Source organism: Camelus bactrianus, chromosome 10, assembly GCF_048773025.1.
Source record: "Camelus bactrianus isolate YW-2024 breed Bactrian camel chromosome 10, ASM4877302v1, whole genome shotgun sequence".
NCBI lineage: Eukaryota > Metazoa > Chordata > Mammalia > Artiodactyla > Camelidae > Camelus > Camelus bactrianus.
The window spans coordinates 23,144,754-23,172,086 of NC_133548.1; the positions used below are offsets into that span (position 1 = coordinate 23,144,754).

At 43.7% G+C, this 27,333-nt stretch overlaps 1 protein-coding gene across 3 annotated transcripts in view; it reads left to right on the forward strand.

The window, feature by feature from the left end:
* Window positions 1-27,333, forward strand: part of SLC1A2 (solute carrier family 1 member 2) — a 108,282-nt gene that overhangs the window by 15,766 nt on the left and 65,183 nt on the right. The window contains exon 1 of one of the 3 annotated variants that reach the window (XM_045523894.2): window positions 517-1,031. The exons of 1 other annotated variant lie outside the window; for it this stretch is intronic. In XM_045523894.2, coding sequence (XP_045379850.1) covers window positions 1,024-1,031 — 8 coding nt within the window. In that variant the 5' untranslated portion in view covers window positions 517-1,023. Of the gene's footprint in view, window positions 1-516; window positions 1,032-22,712; window positions 22,860-27,333 lie in introns of those variants that run through there. One more of the 3 variants, XM_010964677.3, reaches the window with a different exon arrangement.

Genomic DNA, 27,333 nt, shown 5'->3' on the forward strand with positions numbered 1-27,333 from the left:
GGAGTGCCAAAAGCTGTCCACTGCATGCAACAGACTTATCTATGGCTGCAATCAGGAACCAAGTAAAATACAATCCTTTCTCAGTTGCAATAGCTCTTTTGACAGTTTCAGATTAGGATTAAATGGCTCACTTCAGAGGACCAGAGACAGCTTGTGAAAGCCACAAACATGATGAGGGGTGTGTCTAGGAATCCTGCGATCCCCCTTAACCTTTACATCCAGGAACATTTTAGGCGATTAGTGTTCCGAGGGACACATTCTGAGAAAGAGTGCTGTTATCTCTGGAAGCTGTTGAAGGTGAGTTGGGGATGGTGTTCAAATCCATCTGAAAATAATAAGTTGACCTTTCATTTTATGTTTAACTAGAAAACAAGACAGAGGTCCCATAACAAAATCCATGAAGAATTCAGCTATAGAATGGTTAGAATTTAAGCATAGGGAAAGGGTTAGAAAGCTGGAACATCTCTAGATCTTAAAAGGAGAGAGGATTTCTTTCATTTATATTGGGAATTAGAAGGCAAGGCTCAGTACATTGATGAGTCCAGGTTAGGTGTCAAGGAGCAAGGCTGCCAGGGATGGACTGGTTAGTGATCGCAGGTGGCTGTCAGGATGGTGACAGAGAAATGAGTGTAAGTGCCAAGGGAGGCTGGTCTGGTGACAGCGACTGGCCTCAGGGACTTGCCAGTAAGATGCTGGATTAGCTGAGTGGAAAGCCACAAAACCTGGGTAGGAAACAGGTACGGTCCTTACTTATGAAGAGTAAAGGGGTATCAAAGTCCTAAGATGATCCTGATGAGGTCTTTAACTCTTGTAATTACACAATCTTCAAACAAACACATAGTGACCTTGAGCTTTTCAGCCAAATGACGACAGTCAATAGGACAGTTTGTTATTTGACATCAGAACACTGGCTAGGTACACTTTAGCACCTGACAGATTTTCCTCTGTGGTACAGCAGCCCTGAGATGTAAGACACCTCTCGTTCCGGTGCTCTGCGGCCAGTGCGTTCCTAGAGACGAGAAGATGGTCAGGTCAGAAATCATGGGTGCGGTGTGGGTGGGCTGTGAGGGGCGATGAGAAGGAACTTTATATTCCTGCAGGAAGAGGAGAAACACAAAGGTTGGAACAATAGGTTATTATAAAACCCTTACTAGATCCTCTTTTGGTATTTGGCAAAAACCCTTGCTTTTCGCAGGGGCTGTGTGCCTCTTTCTGTGAACCAGGTCTTCCCTAGAAATGTAGAAGTTTTGAGAAAGAAGGAGTAAAATTTGGGAAACATGATCTGTTCATCAGAAAAACAGTTGGCTCTGAAACATTTCAGGTTGGTAAAGAAAACACGTAGGTGCCCGCATCCCAGTGCCTAACAATGAACCAGGCACATGGTCTACTTCAATCCATGTTGAATGAATCAATGAATGAGTCGATGATAGCCATACTTTTCTATGTGGACTTCTTCCCCCTTAAATGGTTTCTCATATCCATGAGCTGTTCAGTGCTGAGTTGGAAAAACTGTACCTTGTACTGAAGTCCTCATCCGTGATTGCATCTTGAAGAGCTTAAGCACCCAGATATATGAGACATAGTCCTTAATGAGCTTGTCTTCCGCATTCAACCCCAGACTCTTCCTAGTGTTCTTCAGCGATCATTGCTGAAGAAACTGGCCCAGGTGAAAGTCAGTGCGTCCCACCCCTGCCATTTACCTGGTGTGATAACTGTATTTCTGCTAGCAAGTGTAGGGTACATGAGTGTCTTCAGTAACACTGTATTGTTAACCAGTTAACCCTGCTGCAGAAACTCTTGGGTCTAAAGATGAAAAAGCTGAAGTGTAAGTGATGTTGCACTGTCACCTGAACTTGGTGTGGTGGGAAGACTAGCAGGCTTGGTTTTCATGTTGGAAAGTTACTTTCTGATATTGTTGAATGTATAAGGCATTTGACCCAATGTTCTCCTCTGGGATCTGTCACATTCTGTATCCCTCTTGCAACCCCAAGAGGTCTCACAAAGACCACCAGCTCCTCCTGCTGTTTTCTCCCTTCAAATTACTCTTTTTTCCCCTCCATAATTGGGAAGAAAATGGCTGATGTTCATTCAGTTCTTCAGTCATATCTACTAAGTGCTTGTTATGTTTGGTAACAGTTTTAGGGTTTATCAGACTTGGAGTAATACTCAAATGCTCTATCCTTTTACACCTTGATTTCAATTTTCAGACGCCCCCAAAAATGATAAAAAATAGTAAGTTAAGTGAAGCCAAAACTGCTGATAGCAATAATTCAAGAAATCAGGAAGAAGTCATAAAGTGTGAAAAGGGTGGATTTTGAGCAAGGATGCTCTGAATGTGTTTGACACTGTGGATGATACCAAGCTGTGAAAAACCTAATGATTTTTTTTTTTACAGTAATAAAAGTGTCTTATTCTGTTCACTTTTTTGCCTACTTCTTCTCACTGTTTTAAACTAATTTGTTAAAGTTCATTTGTTTATCGTTTCATTTTTTAAAAAGGCAATTACTATTATAAAAGTTCTATACGCTCATTACACAGAACTGTTACGATATTCAAAAGTATAAATAAAGGGGCGAAATCACCTGTAATTCCTTCAGCCAGAGATAATCACTATTAAAATGCATCTCCTTCTATGACTAGTAGAGGACAACGTGTATTTGAGATTGTGTTACATGTCTTCAGTCTTATATCTGTTTTTTAGGCTGCCTCCCCACTCCTTTTTCTCTTTAGGAGAGGAAACTTAAATCATTTTCCTGTAAATTCTTATTCTAAAGTCCTTTCTAGTCCTAGTGATTGTTCTTACATCCAGTCTTGTCTTGTACGGGCCGTGCAAAGGGCCTGCTTTATGTCCAGACGCACTAAGCTGCCATATGGGAACACGGATACGAAATTACATCTCTTAATGGCTCTTTTATGCTTCACTGTTGCTGTGGTGTTGTTTGCTTAACCTTTGCACGGTGATTGAACTGCGTTGTTTCCAATTTTCTTGTTATATAAATAATGCAACAAATGACAATCTTTGTCTGAATTGAATTTACTTTTCTTGGAGATAGTTCCCAAGATGGAGTTTCCAGGCCCAGGAATATAAACAGATTTATAACACTTGCTACTTATTTCCGGAGTTTCTAAGTCCCATTAATACTGCCACCTGTGGTGTCCAAATGCACTTGCTTGCACAAAGCCCCACCCCTGCCTGATTTAAATCATTATATTTATATTTGCTGCCTAAATAGACATCTAAAATTAAGTGAAATAAGCTTGAATTTACTTTTAAAACTCTTATCTTTTTATAACCAGAGGTACATACAATGCTTGCAATAAAAATGTGTAAGTTAAATGAGTATGTTAATTATTACTTGAAAAACCAATACTTTAAAATATATAATGGGTTATTAGAAAATTAGTTTCTGCTTATCTAATAACGTTAACAGAGTGACTTTATATGTGGGAAAAACTCTGAAAGAACAAGGATGGCTTCCATTTTAATTTTCCCTGAGAAAAGTGATGTTCTGGACCTTCAGAACCAATTACCTTTCAAGTGATGGAGAAGGGTCCTTGAATTTCCTTGCCCCAGGGGGAAAAGATGCAATGTGTTCTTGACCCAAAGTGGCTGTCTTGGACTGCATCCCCTGTCTACCCACGTGCCAACCAAAGGCAATCTGCTCGGAGTTGCAGCTGAGCCCTGGTTGTGGCCTGGAGTCTTTTTTTCTTTTTTTTTTTTTAACAGTTTTTATTGAGTTATAATCATTTTACAATGTTGTGTCAAATTCTAGTGTAGAGCACAATTTTTCAGTTACACATGAACATACATGTATTCATTGTCACATTTTTTCCTCTGTGAGCTACCATAAGATCTTGTATATATTTCCCTGTGCTATACAGTATAATCTTGTTTATCTATTCTGCATTTTGAAATCCCAGTCTTTCCCTTCCCACCCCCCACCCCCTTGGCAACCACAACTTTGTATTCTATGTCTATGAGTCTGTTTCTGTTTTGTATTTATGTTTTGGGGTTTTTTTTAGATTCCACATATGAGCGATCTCATATGGTATTTTTCTTTCTCTTTCTGGCTTACTTCACTTAGAATGACATTCTCCAGGGACAACCATGTTGCTGCAAATGGCGTTATGTTGTCATTTTTTATGGCCGAATAGTATTCCATTGTAGAAATATACCACCTCTTCTTTATCCAGTCATCTGTTGATGGACATTTAGGCTATTTCCATGTCTTGGCTATTGTCAATAGTGCTGCTATGAACATTGGGGTGCAGGTGTCTTTTTGAAGTAGGGTTCCTTCAGGATGTATGCCCAGGAGCGGGATTATTGGGTCCTATGGTAAGTCTATTCCTCGTCTTTTGAGGAATCTCCATACTGTTTTACACAGTGGCTGCACCAAACTGCATTCCCATCAGTAGTGTAGGAGGGTTCCCTTTTCTCCACAGCCTCTCCAGCATTTGTCATTTGTGGAGTTTTGAATGATGGCCATTCTGACTGGTGTGAGGTGATACCTCATTGTAGTTTTGATTTGCATTTCTGATAATTAGTGATACTGAGCATTTTTTTCATGTGCCTATTGATCATTTGTATGTCTTCCTTGGAGAATTGCTTGTTTAGGTCTTCTGCCCATTTTTGGATTGGGTTGTTTGTTTTTTTCTTACTATGTTGTATGAGCTGCTTATATATTCTGGAGATCAAGCCTTTGTTGGTTTCATTTGCAAAAGTTTTCTCCCATTCTGTAGGTTGTCATTTTGTTTTACTTATGGTTTCCTTTGCTATGCAGAAGCTTGTAAGTTTCATTAGGTCCCATTTGTTTATTCTTGCCTTTATTTCTATTGCTTAGGTAGATTGTCCTAGGAGAACATTTTTGAGATGTATGTCAGATAATGTTTTGCCTATATTTTCTTCTAGGAGATTTATTGTGTCTTGTCTTATATTTAAGTCCTTGATCCATTTTGAGTTTATTTTTGTGTATGGTGTAAGGGAGTGTTCTAGCTTCATTGATTTACGTCCTGCTGTCCAGTTTTCCCAACACCATTTTCTGAAGAGACCGTCTTTTCTCCATTGTATATTCTTGCCTCCTTTGTCAAAGGTTAGTTGACCAATGCCTGGAGTCTTAATCTTAGCAAATGCACAGCCATGACACTTGGCCAGGGAAGCAAACGAGCACCAGTGAATTCTCTCCAACTGAACCTTTCTAAGATCCAGGGACACCAGTGGGGTCAAGGATCCTACCCCCGTACATTTTATAGGACAAAGCAACATAAACCGATTAATATCCCTGTTAAAAATCAGTTGGTAATATTGTATGGGTTGATTCTAGGTTTTTGAATATGAATTTGAAAAAAAAAATGACAGGCTTTCCCAATTTAGGCGTGCTCGATGGCATTCAATCTAATCAGGAACACCCGAAGTGTAGCTATGTACAAGGCTATGGAGTCTTCAGAATCACTGGTTGTCTCACAACCTGCTCAGAAGACCAAACTGACTGTGAGCCGTTGGCTGTGCACCATGTATTTCACAGCATTATCCTGTGTATATCTACAGAGAAAACACAGCTCTGCGGTGGCCAGTACTTCTATCATCCCCTGCCATTCTCCATATGAGAAAACAGAGCGCCGTTCCCTAAGCTTGTCCAGGAAGACAGTCAGCGAAGGTGCTGAGTCTGGGTCTGTAACTGGCCTCACTCACTGCGGAGCTGTTGTGTTGATCACTCACTACCATTTGCAGCACCCAAGCTGTGAAACAAGATGGTCAGGACCCTGGGGGCTGCCCTCCCAGTGAACCTCCGAAATGCACCAAGTGCTAACCACTGGAAATGGTGCCTGTGATGGGAGAGAACAGAAGGGGGACCATAGGGGTGAAGGGGTGGAGGTACAGGAGGAGGGCACTGAGGGCCAGGAGGAGGAGGGCGGGCCTCCGGGATGCTGAGATTGAAAAGCGAGCCTGCTGTGGTTGGTCTCATCACAGACCTCCTGGCCTCGGGTCCTCTTCTATCCTGAGAGTAAAGTATGTGCTTTGAACTTTTCTCCCAGCAAGGTTGGAGGAGTGTGACTTCACTGGCTGAAGGAGCCTGCTGCGAGGGAGAGATTCTTTGAAGCCTTGTGTTCCGTCCTTGGAATTCAAGCACACTTTACATCACACTGCATCATCCATTTGTGTTTATTTCTATAGGTTATGTTTTAAACTACCATGTTTCTCTGATTCTAATATGTAATCATTTATAAGAGTTTCCACGGATTTTATAATAGCATTTTTGGGGGGGAAAACTACATTGATATAAGACATGTTCCATTTTCAGAAATATTATAGTATGAGGACAAGATGAATCTTAGAATTGAGTCAGTTCAGCAAATTCTGAGAAAAATTGCTGCTCCTGGAAGATGTGTCGTGTGCCTGGTGGGGCTGGGCCTGTCTTCTGGTATATATTTGCGTACATGTCAGGGTAGACAGGCACCGTGGTATGTAACGTACAACCTCAGGTGTGTTGTGTTGTGGTGGGTGGGGTGGGGTGGGGTGCATGATGAGGTTGGGGGCAAGAAGTGTGAGGAATTGCCCAGTGCTCATTCTGGGTCCTTTTCTGACATCCCTTAGGGCAGGGTTTCTTGACCTTGGCACTACTGGCATTCGGAGCCAGGGTTACTTTGCTATGGGAGATGTTTAGCAGCATCCCTGGTCTCTGCCACAAGTAACATTCCTTCTCCCCATCAGCACCTGCAGCAGTGAACCAGCATGGAGGCTTTGACCTCAAGCTTTCCTTACTGTTGCAGGGGGTCTCTTGTTCCAGTGCACCAGCAGGACACCTCTGTCACCCAGCAGCTGCTCTGTGTCTTTGACCTTTATTTGCAAAGTGGCCAGATCTGAGGGTTTCTGGGGACGCTTCTAGGTGTGAAATTTTCCTTAGTGGTTGAAAGGATTATAGGATTTTAAGGAATAAGAATAATAACCTGTAGTACCAACTTCTGTTGTAGTCTTCCTCAAGTTTTAAAATGTATTATTAATATTGTACTACATGTTGTGGTCATACTGTTTATTGATTTTACCTCCGTTCAAGTGAGGCTTTGGCTTATAAATGAACGAGGAGTAAGAAGGATTCACTAGGAGCCGGCAGGACAAAGTAATAAATGCCTAAATATTATTTAACATGCAGGGGATTAACTATCAACTCCATCCAGTGATGGGAGGAAGATGGCAAAACTTTCTTGTCTCCTGAAGCTCTCGCTCATGTCCACCCTTATTGGTGGCGATATTTGCCGAGGATTATTGAAAGGACTTTCTGATCATCTGAGGCAGAAATCAATCATTTGTCTTCTAGCTCTACATTACAGACTCAAATTTATTCACGAAGCAAAAACTTATTGAAATTCCTATTGTGCTCTTAACTGGTGATTTAATAGTGAAGGGGGAAAGTAAGCCCAATCCTGCACTCAAGGAGAGTGCTGTGCCGGGGGGGGGGGGGGCGGTGGACACCTCACCCATCACAGACCAGGTGGGAGGTTAGAGCTGATCTGCTAAGTCAGGGAGGCTTCCCGGAGGAAGCAATGTTTGACCCAAGATCAGAAGGATGAGAGGAGTCTGCCAGGTGAAGCAGAGGTGGAGGCTTTGCCTCCGTGCATTTGTATGAAAGGCTTGAGTCATGGAAACCTTGACAGTAAAGAGACAAGTGAGTGAGAACGTCAGTGCAGCTCCACCTGCGTCTTTCCGAAGGTTCTTAAGACTTAACCAGCTGCATTTACTCCAACCTACATCACCCTTAGGTTGTAATCTGCTCAAACAATTGAACAATAATTTTTCAAGTAGAAAGACAAACACCACAATCGATGTATCTATTGAATATAATCTGCATTCCAATGTCAGAAGTTTTAAAATGTTAAAAAAAAAAATTGTATCTTAGAACCAAGGGAACAAAAGCATCAAAATACAAGGGTCAGTCTTGAAACTTCACAAGTCTTCTGTCTTGGCACAGGATGTCATCGCCCTTTATGATTTAAGTGAAATCAGTTTGAAGCCCCTCTCATACTCAGAGCATCACTGAGGGTCTTTTCACAGTTTCCAGGGATTCCCGGGACCTTGCGTTTCTCCAAGGCGCCTTGCATTCTGAGTCCGGCCTCTGGTGAATTCTCACTTTCCACGGTAGCTGTTACCGTCTGTGCGGGCTGCTTTCCACCCGCCCTTACCTCCCTGGAAGCCGTTTGGACGTCCCACCCCCGGCAGTTCACAGCCTCACGGGGCAGAGGTTACTTTTGGTCTGAACGGTGAGGGAAGTGGGGTGGCTTACGCTGCCGACCGACAGAGCCAAGGTTATGCCGTGGAAACTTTGGCATTTCTGTTCTTAGGGAAGGACCGTATAGTGATGTGGTTAAGAACAAAGTTTCTGAAGTCAGGCTAAGATTTGCAAAACCCCACCTATTCTATCTGCATGGGCAGAAAACTTCACTTCCCGGTGCCTCAGTTTCTTCACCTGTCAAGTGTGAAGACCTCACAGGACTGTTGTGCGTGTAAAGTGCTTGGAAGGATGCCTGTAGTAAGTGCTTTGGAAAGGTTAGCTGTCATGACTGTCAACTTTATTATTACTGTTATTGTTGTTGTTAGCATTGAAGGTCCTTTGGCCAGCCCTACCAGCTGGGATAATCTTCACTGGCCATCTCAGCTCCACAGGCTCCTCCCTCCCCACCGTGTCAATAGGACCTCTGGCTCCCTGGTCAAGCTCCTCCCCTCCCTCCACGATCACTCCTCCCCAACCTCCTGAATTCCCATTTCCTTCTCCTGCAGTGCAGTTTAAGCATTGCATCCTCTACCATCTCAGCCTAATCCTCGGAGTGAAACGTGTCCATTAAGGTGTATTACAGACCAGGGGCAGCCTTCCCCCCTCCACCAGTTTGGTGCAGCACACTTTGAGATGGTTTAGAAATCTAGCTGGGATGGTCATATTAGAGGACAAATCGTGCCAGTCCTTTGGAGACGCGAGCTGGAGCCTGCTGGGCCCTCAGGAGGCAGGCAGCACTGGAGTGGCTTCTAGAAAGACAACCTTGGCACTGGGACAGGACGAGAATGCCTCGTCTCTGTGACCTCTGAGGCTCGGCCAAGGCAGGAGTGGATAAAGAGCTAACCTGCCCCGCCTGCCAGCCAAAAATAGGCTGGCTGCGTCACAGGGCTTTCGGTAATTAAACCTTCCCTCGGCAGAAGGCCGGGGCTCGGACTGGAAGGGGGCCGTGGATGGGTTAAGGTAATTCACTCCCACCACTGACCGTCCTCTCTTAGCATCAGAGGCAGGCTTGGACACCGAGTGGCGCTAAATGGAGGTGTAAATTCATAACCAGGCGCGATGTGTAAACAGCCGGGCGAGGGAGTGTGTGTCAGTGAGGCTGCTTAGAGATTCAGTATGCTTTGTCTCTACTCTGAATCATGTAGACTTTTGTTTTTGGTCAATCAGCTTGTTTATGTACCTCTTTTTTTGTTTCTTATTCTAAAGGCTAATTCGTGTTTGTTGTAGAAATTTAGAACATGAAAGAGTCAATACGGAAATAAAATCCATCCATCACCCTACCATTACAGCCCCTGGAAACCCTGCGTGTCTTTTTTTTTTGCATCTCGATGTACAATTTTTCTAAAATTGTGATCGTATGCAGTTTTCTGTCTTGCATCTTGAAGGTACACACAAAGTGCTCACAATGGTACTGTAACTGGTGAGGTCATTAAATATTACTGGAAAACCAGGCAGTTTTTAGCTTATTAACCTCCTTGCAGCTAGGCTGAGTGGGGTCGGATGGTGGTACCCATGTCCACGTGGGTGGAAAATGTGCTGGTCCACAGTGGTCTTCAAACAGACTCCACAGTCCCAGGAGGAACCCCTGTGCCAACTGTGAGAGCGGACGTGTGCCGGTCACTTGGGGCTGGGCAGGAGGACCAGGCGGCTGCGCCAGCTTCCCTGGGGGAAGTGCGACGCAGTGTGTAGGGCGTGGGCTCCAAAGAAGCGTTTCTGGTTTGGATTCTGTCTCTGCCACTAACCAGTTGCCTGACTTTGATTAACCTGCTTTACCTGCTACACCTCAGCTTTCCCATCTGTAAAGTGGAACGAATGATTGTGCCTATTTCTTTGGGCAACTGGAGGATAGGTCCTGACTCAGAGTGCGTACTCAGTAATGATGGCTAATACGCTATTTATTAATGATTAAACTCTCAAATGAGAACTGGTCGGCTGATTCCAGTCTATGGGGATAATGGGCAGATGGGTTCACTGTGTAAGAAAATCTGTAAAAGAAAATAGAAGTGTAGGAGGGATTTAGAATATTCTTCCAGAGAGGCAGTGCGGTCAAGGTGGAGGGTGGTCCAGAGAAGAGATTTAAGGCTCCTTCCATTATGCTTTCCAGGTTGCACGTGGAGGGTCCTTCCAATGCCTGCTAGGAGCTCACCCACCCCAGGATCTGGGTCCCGACCAGAGAGAGGCCCCAACCCCAGCCGGGCATCTTCCCCATCAGACTTGGTGGGCAGCTAAGAGTATTTTAATACATCTTCGGAAGTTTTGTTGCTTCAACCAAGCTTGTTTGGGCCTGAAATTGACACGCTGGGATGAAATCTTATCTCGGGGTGCCTTTGTTGGAGGATCCCCAGGTCCTGGGGGTTCAGGTCTGGCTGCAGTCAGGAGTGGGGAAACAGCTGAGCTGGTCGGACAGGCCCTGGGTTTGAATCTCAGCTCTGCAGTAGCTAAGGGACCCTGGGGAAGCCTCACATCCGCCATCTCTCTTTACCTTCTCACTTGATCCGGTGTAGACGTTTGTAACTTCTTGGTTGTTGTGAGGATGAGGATTAAAAGACATGAAGTCTAGGACGTGCCTAGTGCCATGCTGGGCTCCCTGTGGATGCTCAATAAATGTTGATGTCATCTACCTGCCTACATCCCGCAAGATAAAATGAGGAAGAAGAAGAGAATCTCTTGGTTTCCTCACCTGTAGATAAGGAGCTAGAACAAGAAGGGTTAATAAGAGTTAAAGGCTCGCTCACCCCTCTAGGGTTTGGGAGATGTCCTGTCCTTCAGTTGTCAGTCTGCACTTCCTAAAATTCAGTGGTGAGCCTCCAGTATTTCTTGGCACATCCTGGCAGGTAATCCTTGAGTTTATACCATGTGCTGGGCGTTGCACTGAGCCCTCTGCATGGGTCGTCCCATTCAGGGCTTTCGTTCCAAAGAGAAGAAAAAGTGAGGCTCAGAGACATTAAGAAACTCACTCCAGGTTTCTTAGCTGGTTAAGTTGTGGAGCTGGAATTTGTAGCCAGGTCTCTCAGCCTCTGGAGGCTGTGTTCATAACTGAACACTTCTGCTGCCTCCTAGAAAAGGTAAGTACAAGGCAGACTAGAATGGCCTTTTCACCTGCTGAATTATAAGCTCCCTGGAGCCCAGGGACTTTGTGTTACCATCTCTGTCCCCTCCCAGGCATGCAGTAAATAGGAAATTGTGGATGAACATACCAAAAATCAAAGCATCCAAGTCAGGCCTTCTTTGAATGCAGATGTCCTGTGAACAGTAAGTGTATTGGATACTTACCTTTGCTATGGGGGAGACCAGGACTTTCTCAGGTCCCTGGGTAGCTGGCCAGAGCAAAGGGCACTGAAAATCTGGAAGGGAAGAGCCTTTCCTCATTTTTGTTTCTCCACAAAAAGTAGGGAGGAAAAGGTGCTGAGATGAAGAAGACAACACCATAGATAACAAAAGAAAAAGACATCTGAATTACTGATTTCCAGGCCCTGAGCATTTACTGGACAAGGTTGGTGGTGTGCAGGCCACGTAAAGAATCCATGTTTTTAAGGACTCTTAGAAAACCAGCACTTAATTCATCATTTCCTTTCATTTCTTGTTCCTGAGGTCCTATTGGTCCTGTCGAGTCCCTTTGTACCTTTGATTCCTTCCCAATTCTCCCTTTTTACGTGGCCTTGGCTTTTGTCTTTATTTTCATCTCTATAGTCCACACCTTAATTCTGGCCTGGTTCCTCACTGCCTGGGCTCCTGCAGTACTCTGCATTCAGGTCCCTGCTTCCAGTCTGGTTCCCTGCTGCTTCCAGATTCACCTGCCACATGTGTGCCGCCCGTTCCTAAGCTTTGCCTTTCTCATCCTGGCTCTGAGATTTTGTGCTCCATTTCGTCTGCCTGATGCATGTTCTACCTTCTCTCTCCGTATGGAAAGTCTACCTGCAGCCCTCCGAACTCAACCCACGTCCTTCTCCTCTTGACTCCGTTCCAACCTATTCCGTCCATTGCTTTGTAACTCCAGGAGCACTGATGTGTGTGCATCCGTTCCTTTGGCAGTTAATCATCTATCACCATTGCAGGGGAGGCCAAGTCCGGCGTGCCCCTGCTTTTGAAATCCCACATCTCTCCTTTGCAGAAGCAGATGCCTGGGGAAGGCTCTGATGGTAGCCTGGATCCACAGGCGTGTTCCCAGCGAGGCTGTGCTCACCAGTTTTAGAATCCACCAGCTGTGTTAGTAACAACATCTCCTACAGGGCAATGCTTGGATGCCGTTGGTGGGCCGGGCACTTGCCCTGAATGAGAACAACCTCAGCTCCACTCAAGTGGAGCCCGGACCTGCCATAGGGAGTTTGGCCCCTGGCAGGGTCAGAATGGAAAGCTGGCTTTAAAGGAAGAGGCCCTTTCAGCTACTCTTGAGTTCTTAAATCTCACAGCATCCAGCTTCTTTGTCGTCATTTTTCTTAGGGAAAGAAATGAGTGCGATCATTCATGGAACCAACATTTGCTGAGCACAGTGATCTCTGTTCCCTAGTGCCTCCCCAGCATAGGGCTTGGCACAAAGATAAATGTGACAGTCTCAGCACTCAGTGAGCCCATATCTTAGAAGTAAAACATATGCAAATCACTGAGGGAAGAATGGCAAGTATGGACATATATGTGGCCACTCTAATTTTGTGTCCGTGGCAGACATTGCTAATCAGTCGTAGAGCTCATTCACTTTGAATCTGGATTCAGCTTCAGAATCCTTCTCAGTACATTGCTCCAGGCAGCCACTATTACTGGACTGGATTTTGCCCATGAGTCGATTGGCTTGTAATCCATTCCTGTCTTTAAGGTGGTCTAAAGGCCCCTGAGATCGGGAGAGGGGGTCTCATGGTATTGAGTTACCACATCTGTCCAGTGCAGACTAGGAGACCCTTTGGTGGGAGTGCTCAAAGTTAGCACTGCTTTGGGCGAAGCCCGCTATGATTGTTCATCCTGACACCTTCATGCTTCTCCTGCTCTCTCACGGCCCCTTTTTGTCCGTGTTTTGGAGGCTTCTTTTTCCTCCTCTTTCCCCACCAACGTGGCTGCAAGATTCAACTCTCATCTTTTTTTTTTAAACATTTTTTCTATTGAGTTATAGTTATTTTACAATGTTGTGTCAAATTCCAGTGTAGAGCACAATTTTTCAGTTACACATGAACATACATATATTCGTTGTCACATTTTTTTTCGCTGTGAGCTACCACAAGATCTTGTGTATATTTCCCTGTGCTACACAGTATAATCTTGTTTACCTATTCTACATATGCCTGTTAGTATCTACAAATTTTGAAATCCCAGTCTGTCCCTTCCCATCCCCCGCCCCCTTGGCAACCACAAGTTTGTATTCTATGTCTATGAGTCTGTTTCTGTTTTGTACTTTTTTTTTTTTTAGATTCCACATATGAGCGATCTCATATGGTATTTTTCTTTCTCTTTCTGGCTTACTTCACTTAGAATGACATTCTCCAGGGACATCCATGTTGCTGCAAATGGCATCGGTTTTTATGGCTGAATAGTATTCCATTGTATAAATATACCACCTCTTCTTTATCCAGTCATCTGTTGATGGACATTTAAGCTGTTTCCATGTCTTGGCTATTGTAAATAGTGCTGTTATGAACACTGGGGAGCAGGTGTCATTTTTAAGTAGGGTTCCTTCTGGATATATGCCCAGGAGCGGGATTCCTGGGTCATATGGTAAGTCTATTCCTCGTCTTTTGAGGAATCTCCATACTGTTTTACACAGTGGCTGCACCAAACTGCATTCCCATCAGTAGTGTAGGAGGGTTCCCTTTTCTCCACAGCCTCTCCAGCATTTGTCATTTGTGGAGTTTTGAATGATGGCCATTCTGACTGGTGTGAGGTAATACCTCATTGTAGTTTTGATTTGCATTTGTCTGATAATTAGTGATACTGAGCATTTTTTTCATGTGCCTATTGATCATTTGTATGTCTTCCTTGGAGAATTGCTTGTTTAGGTCTTCTGCCCATTTTTGGATTGGGTTGTTTGTTTTTTTCTTACTATGTCATATGAGCTACTTATATATTCTGGAGATCAAGCCTTTGTCAGTTTCATCGTTTGCAAAAGTTTTCTCCCATTCCATAGGTTGTCATTTTGTTTTACTTACGGTTTCCTTTGCTGTGCAGAAGCTTGTAAGTTTCATTAGGTCCCATTTGTTTATTCTTGATTTTATTTCTATTGCTTAGGTAGACTGCCCTAGGAAAACATTTTCGAGATGTATGTCAGATAATGTTTTGCCTATATTTTCTTCTAGGAGGTTTATTATATCTTGTCTTATGTTTAAGTCTTTGATCCATTTTGTGTTTATTTTTGTATATGGTGTAAGGGAGTGTTCTAGCTTCAATGATTTACATGCTGCTGTCCAGTTTTCCCAACACCATTTTCTGAAGAGACCATCTTTTCTCCATTGTATATTCTTGCCTCCTTTGTTGAAGATTAGTTGACCAAAATTTTGTGGGTTCATTTCTGGGCTCTCTATTTTGTTCCATTGGTCCATATGTCTGTTTTTGTACCAATACCATTCTGTCTTGATGACTGTAGCTCTATAGTATTGCCTGAAGTCTGGGAGAGTTATTCCTCCAGCCTCTTTCTTTTTCTTCAGTAATGCTTTGGCAATTCTAGGTCTTTTGTGTTTCCATATACATTTTATTATGATTTGTTCTAGTTCTGTGAAATACGTCCTGGGTAATTTGATAGGGATTGCATTAAATCTGCAGATTGCCTTGGGCAGTATGACCATTTTAACAATATGGACTGTTCCAATCCAGGAGCATGGGATATCTTTCCATTTTTTAAAGTCTTCTTTAATTTCCTTCATCAATGGTTTATAGTTTTATGTGTATAAGTCTTTCACCTCCTTGGTTAGATTTATTTCTAGGTATTTTATTACTTTGGGTGCTATTTTAAAGGGGATTGTTTCTTTAGTTTGTTTTTCTGTTGATTCATTGTCAGTGTAAAGAAATGCAACTGATTTTTGAACGTTAATTTTGTAACCTGCTGCCTTGCTGAATTCTTCCATCAGCTCTAGCAGTTTTTGTGTTGACCTTTTAGGGTTTTCTATATATAGTGTCATGTCATCTGCATATAGTGACACTTTTACCTCTTCTTTCCCAATTTGGATCCCTTTTATTTCTCTCTCTTGCCTGATTACTGTGGCTAGGACTTCCAGGACTATGTTGAATAGGAGTGGTGATAGTGGGAAGCCTTGTCCCAGATTTTAGTGGGAAGCTTTTGAGTTTTTCACCATTGAGTACTATGCTGGCTGTAGGTTTGTCATATATAGCTCTTATTATGTTGAGATACGTTGCCTCTATACCCACTTTGGTGAGTGTTTTTATCATAAATAGGTGTTGAGTTTTATCAAATGCTTTTTCTGCACCTATTGAGATGATCGTGTGGTTTTTGTCCTTTCTCTTGTTGATGTGATACAACTCTCATCCTTTTTAAGGTCTTTGTTCTTGCCTGTTCTCTCACTTGGAGAGCTAACTGAAGTGGCTAACTCCCAAATCTTTACCTTCAGATACATCTTTTTCCGGAGTCTAACGTCCTTCTTTTGTCATTGGAGCACCTGTATGAGTGACGTGAGCCTACTTGTCTTTTTAATGCTCTCCAGGGCCCCGGCTCCTTGCCTCCAGAACCTCTGCTGGGAGCACCTGGGTGCAAGTCTTGTGGAGTCAGCCGCGGGAAGTCCTGCCCCTTTGGTGCATCCGCTGCCCCCTTCTCTGCTTTGTCACATCTTATCCAGCCTGAGTCTCAGCTGAACCATCACTTCACCTGAAAGTCGTTTCTGACTCCTTTATGATTTCAGAAGAGAACCAAGGCCCGAGGTTCTTACTACCTTCCTCTTTCAGGCATTCGACAAGCAGCTTCTAACCTCCTCTTGTGAATCCGCAGTGAATACGATATGAATAGTGGTCACGTTTCTGCTGCCAGTTGTTCTTGTTCAAATGTCACATCTCTGTCATTAGACTGAACTCCTGGTGGTCCTTGTGTCCCCACTGTCCTGTGCACGTTCTAGGTGCTCAACACATCCTGAGTGGACTGAAGAGTGACCTCGTTTCCTGTTTGGTTTGCTGTCCACTCTGGTGAATATGTGGTTCTCAGGGAAGCTGAGAAAGGGTTGGAGGATTGGCAGGAGAAGGACCAGCTCATGGAGGCCAGACCCCAGGGCAGCGGGAGCCGGAATAGAAATTTATGTCTGGAATGGAAAGCAGTTGTGATTAAAATGCTTTAAGGACTTGGTCTGGGTTTGAATTCCAGCTCTTTTGCTTAATAACTAAGGGACAGATGTTGGCAAGTGACGTAATTTCTCTGTCTCGGTTTTCTCGTCTGCAAAATGGATCTTAAGATGGTGTCACTCCTGTAGAGTGGTTGTGAGGTTTAAATGCGTAAAAGAGCTTAAATGAGTATAAAGCACTTAGAGCAATGCTCAGTATAAGCATTGGCTCTCCTGGTGGTGGAATTTACTGGGGGTTTTCTTTTTAAAAATCTTTTTATAAACAAAGTGCGTATTATTTATATAATCGAAAAAACATACAATAAAACTATTTTTTTAAGAGACAAAGAAAAAGTCTGGTGGGGAAGGGGGCCCCAGTTAGCCTTGCTAGCTCCTGCTTCTGGCCCCGTGTGTGTACTTCTTGGTGCGCTGCCTGTAGGGGAGGTCAGCTTCCATCCCCCTCTCCCTGGCCTGTCACTGTTGGTCCCTTCTAGTCCCACCAGTTTCACAGCGGGAGCTCCAAGCTTCCTGGAGTGTGTCATGACTGGTGCCCAGGAGTCTTGCATGGAGAACAGGAATGAAATCACCCAGAGGTTCCTCCACAGAGAGGATTAGCTGATCAGCATAGTAGCTGGGGCACCAGGCCGGGTATCCTCAGGGCTGGACAGAGGGCTCTGAGAGCGGGAAGGTGTAGGCAGCACCCAGGGGAGACAGGAGTGGGGGCCAGACTGAGTTTGCAAAGGCAGGAGCAAGGTCCACACGTTTTATGAAGTGTTTTATGGTGAAGCTGTAATTGGAACTCTGGTATTTAGCAAGAATTATTAGGTGTGATGATCTTAGCATGGAATGTCCTGCGGGGGCATGAGAGAAACTGCCAAGGGAAACAGAGAAGTAAGCATCACTGAGTGGGTTGCTTGGGTTTATCATGCTGCTTAAATCTGCCTATTTATTGTTTTTAAATTACTATTATTAATTTTTGACTCTGGGGCATTCAAAACTCCACTTAGAGACAAACCAGAAATATCTGTCAGTTACTTGCCATCTCTCTGAAACAGAGCTGCTAAGCCTAATTGAATGATTTCATTATTTTACTACCTTGGAGACTAAAAGTTCTTCTGGGTCACTTCCAATTCAGAGTGCAGTGGAATCTGACCCAGTCAGAGCGCTCAGGACTCAGGAGCCCTTCCCGGCACAGAGAGGGGGGCAGTGAGCTGGCCCACGACCCTGCTCTTCTTTGCCCCAGGTTAATTTCTCAGTCCCCCAAGCTGAGGGAAGGGCTTCCCATTCTTTTGGGAAGTCAGAACCAGCAGATTGTCTGAAGAAGGGAGGTGGCCTCCTCTTTGTCTCTCTTACCCCATGAGGGATGGCAGCCACGACCCAGCCTTTGTGAGCCACGCTGTGTCCAAATCGACAATCTTCAGTGGTTGGAGTAGAATAGAAACTCTTATCTAGGGTCAATGGACAAAGTTTTCAGGGGTCTTAGGTCGTAAGGAAAATTTTTCTGCGTGTGCATTTTCAGGGAGAAATTCCTTTAATCCCTTTAGTCCCTAAAGAAACTCTTTTCTTTAATTCGGAAAGAAACGCCTTTTTTCACGTGTAAGCAAGCACTCACAGAATTTGCCTGAACCTCAAGCACTTCATCTGCTGTGACATCATCCCCTGGGCGCTGCAACAGATGTTTAGGCAGAAGCCTTGTGGGATTTCACAGTGTGGATACATCTGTCATTGATCTCATCAGTCCTTGGAAAATACCAGATCTCTTTGTGTGCGTGTGTGTGTGTCCAAAATGAAGGGGTCAGATCTTGGAGCATGGATATTATCATTATTATTATTAATTGTTATTATTCCGGTCCACAGGTAATGGGTTCTCCCCATGTGAAGATGGGATGCTGACATTGCAAACACATCAGCGTGGTTTATGTGACTTTTCTGAGTCCCCGCAATGTGTCAGAATCAGGCAGTGATGAGTCTCACTTGCAAGTTGCAGCCTCATCCCAGAATCATTATTACTACATTCTGGAGAAGATGCTCCAGGGGTTGAACTTATGTGACCAGGACCAGCTTGGGGCTGGTATTTTCTGATACATGAACTCTTGTGTGAATGAGATGCAGCTCCCTCTGTTACTGACCGAGGAAACGTGGAATTAAGACTAGGAAAAGAGGTTCTTCATTTTCCTCTCATTTTAAAGGAGAAGATAAAAGGTACCTACTTTTCCAGGAAGTGCTTTTCCCTCTGGTCTTTGCTGGGCAGACTATTTGCTTGGTTTCTTGGGTATAAACCTCAGAATCATTTCAGACAGACCATTATCGTTTGTAAGTATCTGCATCACGTGAGCTTGGAAGTGCATTCAGCACACAGGGCATATTACCTCCCCAATAACCGTCTTTCTAAAGAACAGCTTCTAGGTTCTGTCTTTTAAAAAGTTAATACTTCCCTGCGTTAAAAAATATTGTCCTCTTCCAAACATTTTATGTGGCTGATTCACCATTCCTTAAAATAAATTTTAATTATAGAGTATGACACATGAACATAGTGTTGTTTTAAAAGTCAAAACCTACCAAAAAAGCTTACAAAAATATATACAGACACCTGCCTCATTAAACCCTCTTCCATTGCCAGAGTTAACCCCTGCAAATATTTTTTTCCTTCTCCTTTCAGAATTTCTCTCCATGCATTATAAATGTACATGTATGTGTATAATTTTCATATATTTATATCTTGGACATTTTTTTCATGTCAGTTCATATAGTGATACATCATTGTTTTTAACCTGCACATAGTCTTCCATTGCATCGAAGTGTATCAGAATTTATTCAAATTGATGAAATTTAGATTACTTCTCAGGTTTTACTGTTACAAACAATTCTGCAAACAACATACATCTTTGTGCACAGACATGTTTGTCTGGCACAGATATTAATAAAAAATGTTTTTGAAGGGGGTCAAAGAGTATTGCATCCTTTTAATTTTGGTACAAACTACCACATCAACACTCCCTCCACCCCAGCTTACCAGTCTAGACTCTGACATTCAATGTCCCATGTCCTTGCCAATCACAGATATTATAACTTTAAAAAACGTTGTGTCAATTTGACATGTAAAATTGTTTTCAGTTGCTCTTCCCCAATTTCTAAGGTGGTTGAGAATCTTTATGTCTGTTGCTTGTGATGCTCCCTGTATTGGTGGGTTTTTAACATGGTTTTCAAATATTTTCATTAATAGGACCATTTCAGAAATGCTTCTCCTCCAGGTCTGACATGCAGTGGGTCGTTAAAATACTAAAATACTTTCATGCTTGTTGGTAGAGTGCCTGGACCTAAAATATCCATTCACCCTCTCCTCCCCTGCCTCTTTGCCCCCTTGCCCTGGACCTCCCTGAAATGCAGCAATTAAGAGGTTAATACGCAAGCTAGAGCCGCAGGTGACTTTCAAGACCCTGCTCTGTCACAGTCCCAGCCTCTATTCAGATTATTTGGCGCCCTGATGTACCATTTAAAAAGTATCTCGACAATTCTCCCTGCTACTATCAACCAAAGGTACTCTACCTGTGTTTAAAGACATTTGGAAGTTTCTGGCCTCCAAGAGATTCACTGTAACACACTGCTGGTTTGCTTCTTGAATTGGTCCCTGCTTTGTTTGCCGATTTCCCAGGATTACGCTTACGTAATTTCCTTTTGCCCTTAGCCAGCGCATCATAATCCGAGAGGGCACTTTGGGGGAATAAGATGCCCCTTATGTAACTGGTTACATAAGAGGTCAGAGATCAGCGTCTCACTGGAGCATCTGCAGGGTTTTCTAAGAAGTCTGAACTTCATTTTGCCAGGGGTTTCTGTTGTCTCTTTTCAGCCAATTCTTGAAAAAGTGTTTTGTTATTTCTGAAATAGCCCAAGGGGAATGGGGAAAGGAGAAAGGACAGTACTGCTGTTCTGTGGTAGACACTTAGCAGAAGTTACTGTAGCTAATTTAATCTTCTCTGCAATCCTCTTTCCTTCTAAGGAGACTGAGGCTTTCGGGATGATAGTGGGTGGATGAGGATCAGACGGCTGGAGACGCCTGCCCTGGGCTGTAAAGCCAGACCCAGGTTCTTCCTATAGGATACGCCTATGTGTGAGTGTGTGTGTGTGTGTGTGTGTGTGTGTCTGTGTCTGTGTCTGTGTTCGTGTGTGTCTGTGTGTGTCTGTGTGTGTATATGTGTCGGGGGGCATAAGTGATTCAGAATCATGCTGAACAGCTCTGTTTCATGTCCTGTTTTCTTGAAGCCGAACTTTGCCCACTGATGTAAAACTAGTAGGAAGCTCAGACCATTCTGAGGCCTTTGAGTACCTTGAGGGCCAGGCTGAGGCCAGATCTTCGATCTCTGTGCCAGGGATACCCTTCCTGGACCTGGCTGTGCCCAGGTGGACTGGAGTTCTTTGCGGCTGAAACTTTGGCCCCCTAATGCCTGCCTTCCCCTTTCCTGTGGAGCCAGGGCAGACCCCAGAGCAGCAGGTCCCTTGTCACATGTTTGCCTGTCACGAGCCCGGTCCCATTGCTTCTTTTCTCTCTGCTCGGGAAAGTGACCTGGAGAAGAGATCACATCATTCCAGGGTGAATGTCTTACAAGGGCCAATATCTCAAAGCCTTGAAGAAAAAGCTTCGCCAGGAAGCCTGAGGAAACGGGGTTCTGGTCATTTAGCTTTTAGAGTCATTGGGAGATGAAACTAGAGCGGGTTGTCATTACACATCTTCTCGGTAATTCCCTCTTACTTTTAACCCTTACTTTGAAAAAGTGATAAACTTATGGCGAAACATTCAAATTGTGCTGAGGAGGCAGTGATCAGTGAGTCTCCCTCTCATCTGAGATGCCCATTTCCTCGTTCTTCTCCTCTGAGGCCACCACTATTAACAGTGTCCTGTGATGCTCCAGAATCGTTATCTGTAACCTTTGTGTATACGGTAACAAATGTGTATATTCTTCTGTCTATCTAATCATCCATCTGTCCATCCATCCATCCTTCCATTCAACGTATGCTTCACTCTGGTGGTTGAAAATCATTTGAAATTCTCAAATTTGTTCTCTCCTCTTGGTTTGGTGTGTTGGGATCAGCATATCCCTGACAGAAGGTCTTGTGTGTCCCCTGGGATGCCTGTCTGAGGTCCAGCCCTCATTCTGAAGTCCTCCGGCTGGGGAAGGGGTAGTCCCGAGTCCCACACCAACCAGAGACTCTCTGAGAGATTGTGTTTCCATACCCTGCAGTGTGCTTCACCTAGAGTCTATCCTTCTCTTCAAAGCAGAGGATAAGAAGATGCTGTAGCGGGAGGAAAAATTATTTCCCCTCTACTCTTCTAGGTTCTTGGCTGAGACCCCTATGCAATAAAAAGAGTAACAGGAGAAAAACAAATTTAATTACTTATGCACGTATGTACAGGAAGTCCACAAAGATATGAGACCCAAGCACAGCCAGGCAATCGAGGCTTATATATACCTATGTGCTTACATATCCTGAGCTAAGGAAAGGAATAGTGGCCCGGGGCTTCTAAGGGAAGGAAGGCAATTCACAGGAAGAGAGGAAAGGCAGATACTTGGTAAACACACATTTGCCCTGCTGTGCAGTTACACCTCTCAAATGAAAAAGTTATCTCTGGTAATAGCTTTCTCCCAGAGATACAAGACTCCTTTCTGAATTCTTTTAGGCAGTGAAGGGGGGACATTAAAAAGCTTTTCCTGAGACTGTTGGGTCTTGGTTGCCTTCAACTCAAAATAATCCTCATGCCAGAGAGGCATATGTTGGGGCCTCATATTTGTCTCCCCTTCAATGCCCTGTGGGATGGATAGTTCCAGGTGGGTGAGAGTTCATGGAATCCAGGCTTCAGACCTTGACTCAGACCTTGCCCAGAAAGGGTCCTGACTTAGAATCCTGCTTCCTACATCCACGCTACCTGTTTATATATGATGAATGCTGGGCAACTGGATGCTCCAGCAGAAGGAGGTCGGTTTTCTCCCCAGCAGATTCTTTTCCCCAGCTCCAGTTAAGAATGGCAAGAATGAAGGGCTGAGAAATGGCTACCTTTTACTGTAACTTCCTCTGAGTGACCACACGAGAAGCCAGGGCTCTACTGGGCCTTGTCATGGGGTAGTCACAAGTAGAAAACAGGGTGGTCCCCAAAGAACCGCCCTCTAGAGAGCAGAGATGTGGTTTGGAAGGTTCTCTCTTTCAAGACAGGAGAATAACCTGTTGGTTCTGTTTCTGTCCTAACCTAACCTCATCTTCTGGAAAGTTCTAGATGCTGGTTCTCTCATCTCATAGAACTCAATGTAGACCTGGGTGCTGGCTCCTGCCGTCTGCCAATCACTAGCTATGTAACTTTGGGCAGGTAAGTCTTAGTCGGTAAAATAATGATGTCTGTTTCAAAGGGCTGTTTTGTTTCAGTTGTAAGTGATGGAAGCCTGACTTCATCTGACTTTTGACACGTGTGAATGTATTGGCTTATTAGCTGAAAAAGTCTAGAGGTAGCTTCAGGCAGAGCTGGATCCAGAGGCTAAAATCTTATCATTAGGGCTCGTTCTTTCTGCATTTCCCTTTTGCTTCAAACACAGGCAGTTCGTTTCCATGCAGTGTCTTGTTAGCTGTGGACTTGCATCCTACCAGCTCAGAAACCTCAGGGGGAGAAAAAGAGCTTCTCCTTCCCACTATTTCCAAGAAAAGTCTTAGGACTGAATCTCACATTCCCACCCCTGAATCATTGTAGTCATGGGGATGGAGTATCTAGATTCATCAGGTCTGAGACGGGCAGTGGGTCTGCTGCACCCAAACCACAGGCTTATGAGGGGAGGTGCCCTAGGGGAAGTCAAGAGGCCAGAACCAAAAAGTAGTCACGGGATACCTGGTAGGCAAGAACAGCAGGTCTGTAAGGGCTAAATGAGGCGGTCAGCAATTTTTTTCTATAAAGGGCCATGTAACAAATATTTTAGGGTTTCTGCTACAACTACTCAACTCTGCCCTTATAGTTCAAAAGCAACCATAGACAACAGGTCAGTGATGGGCCTGGCTGTGTTCTGATAAAACTTTATTTATAAAAACAGGCAGTGGGCTGGATTTGGTCCGCAGCTAGTGTTTGCTGACTCCTGGTCTAAAAGGTAGAATGCACAGAATCTTCTTCTCCCACACGTTCCAGAGACATCAGCAAATGACATCTGCATGTACAAACTGCTTAACAAATGTTGGCTATGATTATTCTTTAGGCTGTAAGGATAACGGCAGTGATAACATTGACAATAAATATAATAACACCAATTGGATAATGAGACATAATGAATTGTGAGTAGTATGTCAGCAGTGCATTCCAGGATTGTTTCTACACTGTTCGTGGAATTTCACTCCACATACTCATAGAGCTGGAACGCACTACAGAGGTGTCCGATGCAAATGCCTCATTTTAGAGATGAATGGAAGGCTGAGACCAGAGACGACGCATGCGCAAGTTTACACACAGCAAACTAGAGGCAATTTCGGAATTTGCAGTTGTTACCTCTGGCCCTTCTGCAGTCTTGAAGCACTCTACCCTGTAGACACCTAGTTCATTTGAAAACAGAGGTGGAGTCAGACCATAAACATTCATTGATTCTGGGGATCCAAACAGGTAGTATGGTGATTTAGTACTGCTACAATTCTTGGCACATTCTTGAGCCAGTGGAAAGACTTCATTCTGGACCAGCATGTGTTTTATGACTCAGAAGAACTCCCTGCTGTTGGGATGACTCAGATATCTGTTTTACACGAAGATTACCAAACACCTCTTGCTACTTTTGAAAACAATGAATAAAATGAAGAGTTACTCATTGCCTTACTTTCTACCTTCTTTGTCACTATTTCTATTGGCTTAGCATGCTGGTAGCCACCCAAACATCTAGTTTCTATCAGCTTTATGTTGATGAATGGGTTCTCCTGAAGTCCCCATCAACATGGACAGAGAGAGGCCCATGGGCACTTTTATCTACGCTGAGAGGGCCAAATCCTCTGGGCAAATTCTTCATGACTGGCAAAGCCCTCTGTGGGTTTTGATTAACCAGTAATCCTGCAGTGATCCAGAAGGTGGATATTATAGAACCATGGCTCTTTGGCTTTTTCTTCTTTTTTTCACAAATTTATTTCCATCTGTCATTACTCATTGTCATTTACATAAATCAATGAAAGGAAGTTTTTCATAAATCAAAAACACGTCATAGAATCTTCTGGTCTCATGCACTACAGAGGCCTCAGTAAACAGAATGGAACATTTGGGATTTGGTTTACCATTCCTTGAAGCCAAGGGTCAGCAAACATTTTTCTGTAAAAGGTCAGAGAGTAAACATTTTATGCTTTGTGGTCCATTTGGTAGGCCATGATTTGCTGCCTCCTGCTCTAAGCCCTGGTTGGCTATAAAAAGCAGACCAAAGGATGGAGTGTTCGAATTGGCTGCCCAGTTGCTTGAAGGCAGTCCTTAAAACCTTGAGCTTTAGAGTTGGACAGATGAAGGTTAGGTTTAGCCCTGTGGTTCTGCTGCTCAGTGGGTGATTTTCGGCATGCCACTTCCCTTGTCTATAAAAGCGGGATAATAATAGTCTCCCCTGATAGACTTCTGAGGACCAACCAAGGGAAGTCACTTGCCACAGAGCTGGGATGCTCTTTTGATCATAGCAGTGTAAGCAGCATGATTACTGATAACCAAGTCCAGTGAGTGAAAGGGACTATTTATTCAATAGCATGCAATTGAGGAACTTACCTCTCTGGTCACCTTCAAAGGGAGCTGGGTAGGGAATGCCAGGAAACCTCTTTTCATCAATGCCTTCTCGGGGGGGAAATCAGACACTGCACCACATTTGTTACATTATTTCTAGGAGCCTATTGCTAGCTCATGACAGACCATCTTCCTTTCTCCAAAAAAATGAGGCTTTTCATCATTCAGAGGAAAATCTCAAATTAAAAAGCCTTTTCTGAGCATTTCCTCTGGTCATAGAATTAAGCCAAATGACCTTCGTTGGGTCTGGATCATCAGCGTGGTCTGAGAGCAAGTGCTGAGGAGGGAATGCCAGCTGTAGGAGCGCTGGGACCTTGCTAATGACTTCCCGGTGACTTCATAATGCTCCCTGGGTTTTTCAACTCCTGTTTCCATGGCTGAAGCTTGAAAGAATTTGGCCTCAAGCCCCCTATATACTCAACAAACTGGGGAATGTAGCTTTCAGTAACTCAGTTTTATAGATGTTTCAGAAGATTTATGAGTTATGAGGTTGAGGTTGGGTGTGTTGGTAAAGACTGGAGGATGAAAAGAGTACTTCAGAATGGCAAAATAAAACAAAATGCAAACAATAATCCCTTACACACACACACACACACACACACTCTACCTGAAACAATTCAAGGTCAAGTCTATGATGCAGTAACTAAAGGAATATCTAAGAATGTTCTTCTCATCTTGAAGTTCCAGGTTCTTGCAGCTGCCATGTTGTGAAGAAAAAGGACTGGGTTTTGAATGAACACAGATCGGGTTATGATTTCCAGCTCTGCCCTTTCCTAGCTATTTGACAGCCGGCGAGTTACTAAATCTTGCTTCTTCATCTCTAAAATGACTATCACTTCTCATATTGTATAAAATATCTGTCTTAAAAGATGCTGCAAATAATTGCTGTCCAGCCGGACTGCTCAGGATGGAGTCCAAATTACCAAATCTGCACACCGCACCCCTCACTGTAGACTTGTTAAAAAAAAAAAAAAACAGCTGAAGTCATTCTCAGCATTTTAGCACATGCTGAATCATTACTCTAGAGAGTTCTAATCCTGGGGCCGTTCATAACAAGGAAACTTGCAGAGAATATAATGAAAACCCTACTCCACCCTTGGGAGCCTGCTAGCCTGACTTTGATTGTTCCTCCTGTATTGTCTCTAGCTGCTCTCAGAGAAGGTGAGGGCACAGGTCACTTGCTTGTATGTTTTCACACTTGTCCCCGGGGAGACCTGGCTCAAAGTTGTAAGTTATGTGACATCTTTAGTAACAATATGATTCACTTTAAACCACACTCTGCCTACTTTGTAGCCTGGCCAGTAAATATTCATTTCTTGCTTGGGGATTTTATTTAAGCCCACACGGAAAGCCCCCATCTATACAATGATGAAACAAAATGGGACAGGGCCTGCTAAATTAACAAGAGTCAGGCAGGTGTGTAATGAAATGGGGAGCAAGTTTACCCTCCTGTTAACACTTCTTTCAGAAAAACAGCTGTGCAAGCATGATGACAAATGGTATTTGACATTTGGCCTTGATGTCAGGGAGCAATAGGGACTGGTGGGGACTGTGGCAGACTGGAAAATCCATGTCTGTCAAAAGGACAATCACTTCTCAGTTTTAGCCGATTGTTGCCACTCAGGAATGTAGGTTTGAGGAGAGCTAGGTTTTTCTAGTACTTTAAAAGATGGAAGAAATTTGGATTTTTGGTGTGGAAATCTACTAGCTTTTAAAACTTGTCAAATAATTCAAATTAAAAAAAAAAAAAAAAACCAGTAACAACAACTGTGTGTTACTCCTGAGTTTATAAGTGCTTTCATAGACTGAAAGGGAGAAGGTAGGGAAAAAGTGACATTCAGGGGACAAATGGTCGTGTGGACTAACACCTCAAAACTTTATGTGGCATTTCTTGCAACACTCTCCAAGTGGAAAAGCTTGCCTGTGTCACTGAAGTTTGATCATGTTTCTTAGACTTAATTACTAAGTCAGGAAGGTGACAAAACCCCTTTAGTACTTTTCAATAACAAGGTGGAAACAAAGAGCATTGATGTTTAGTGGAGAAACACTTAAATGATTTAACAGTTTACTG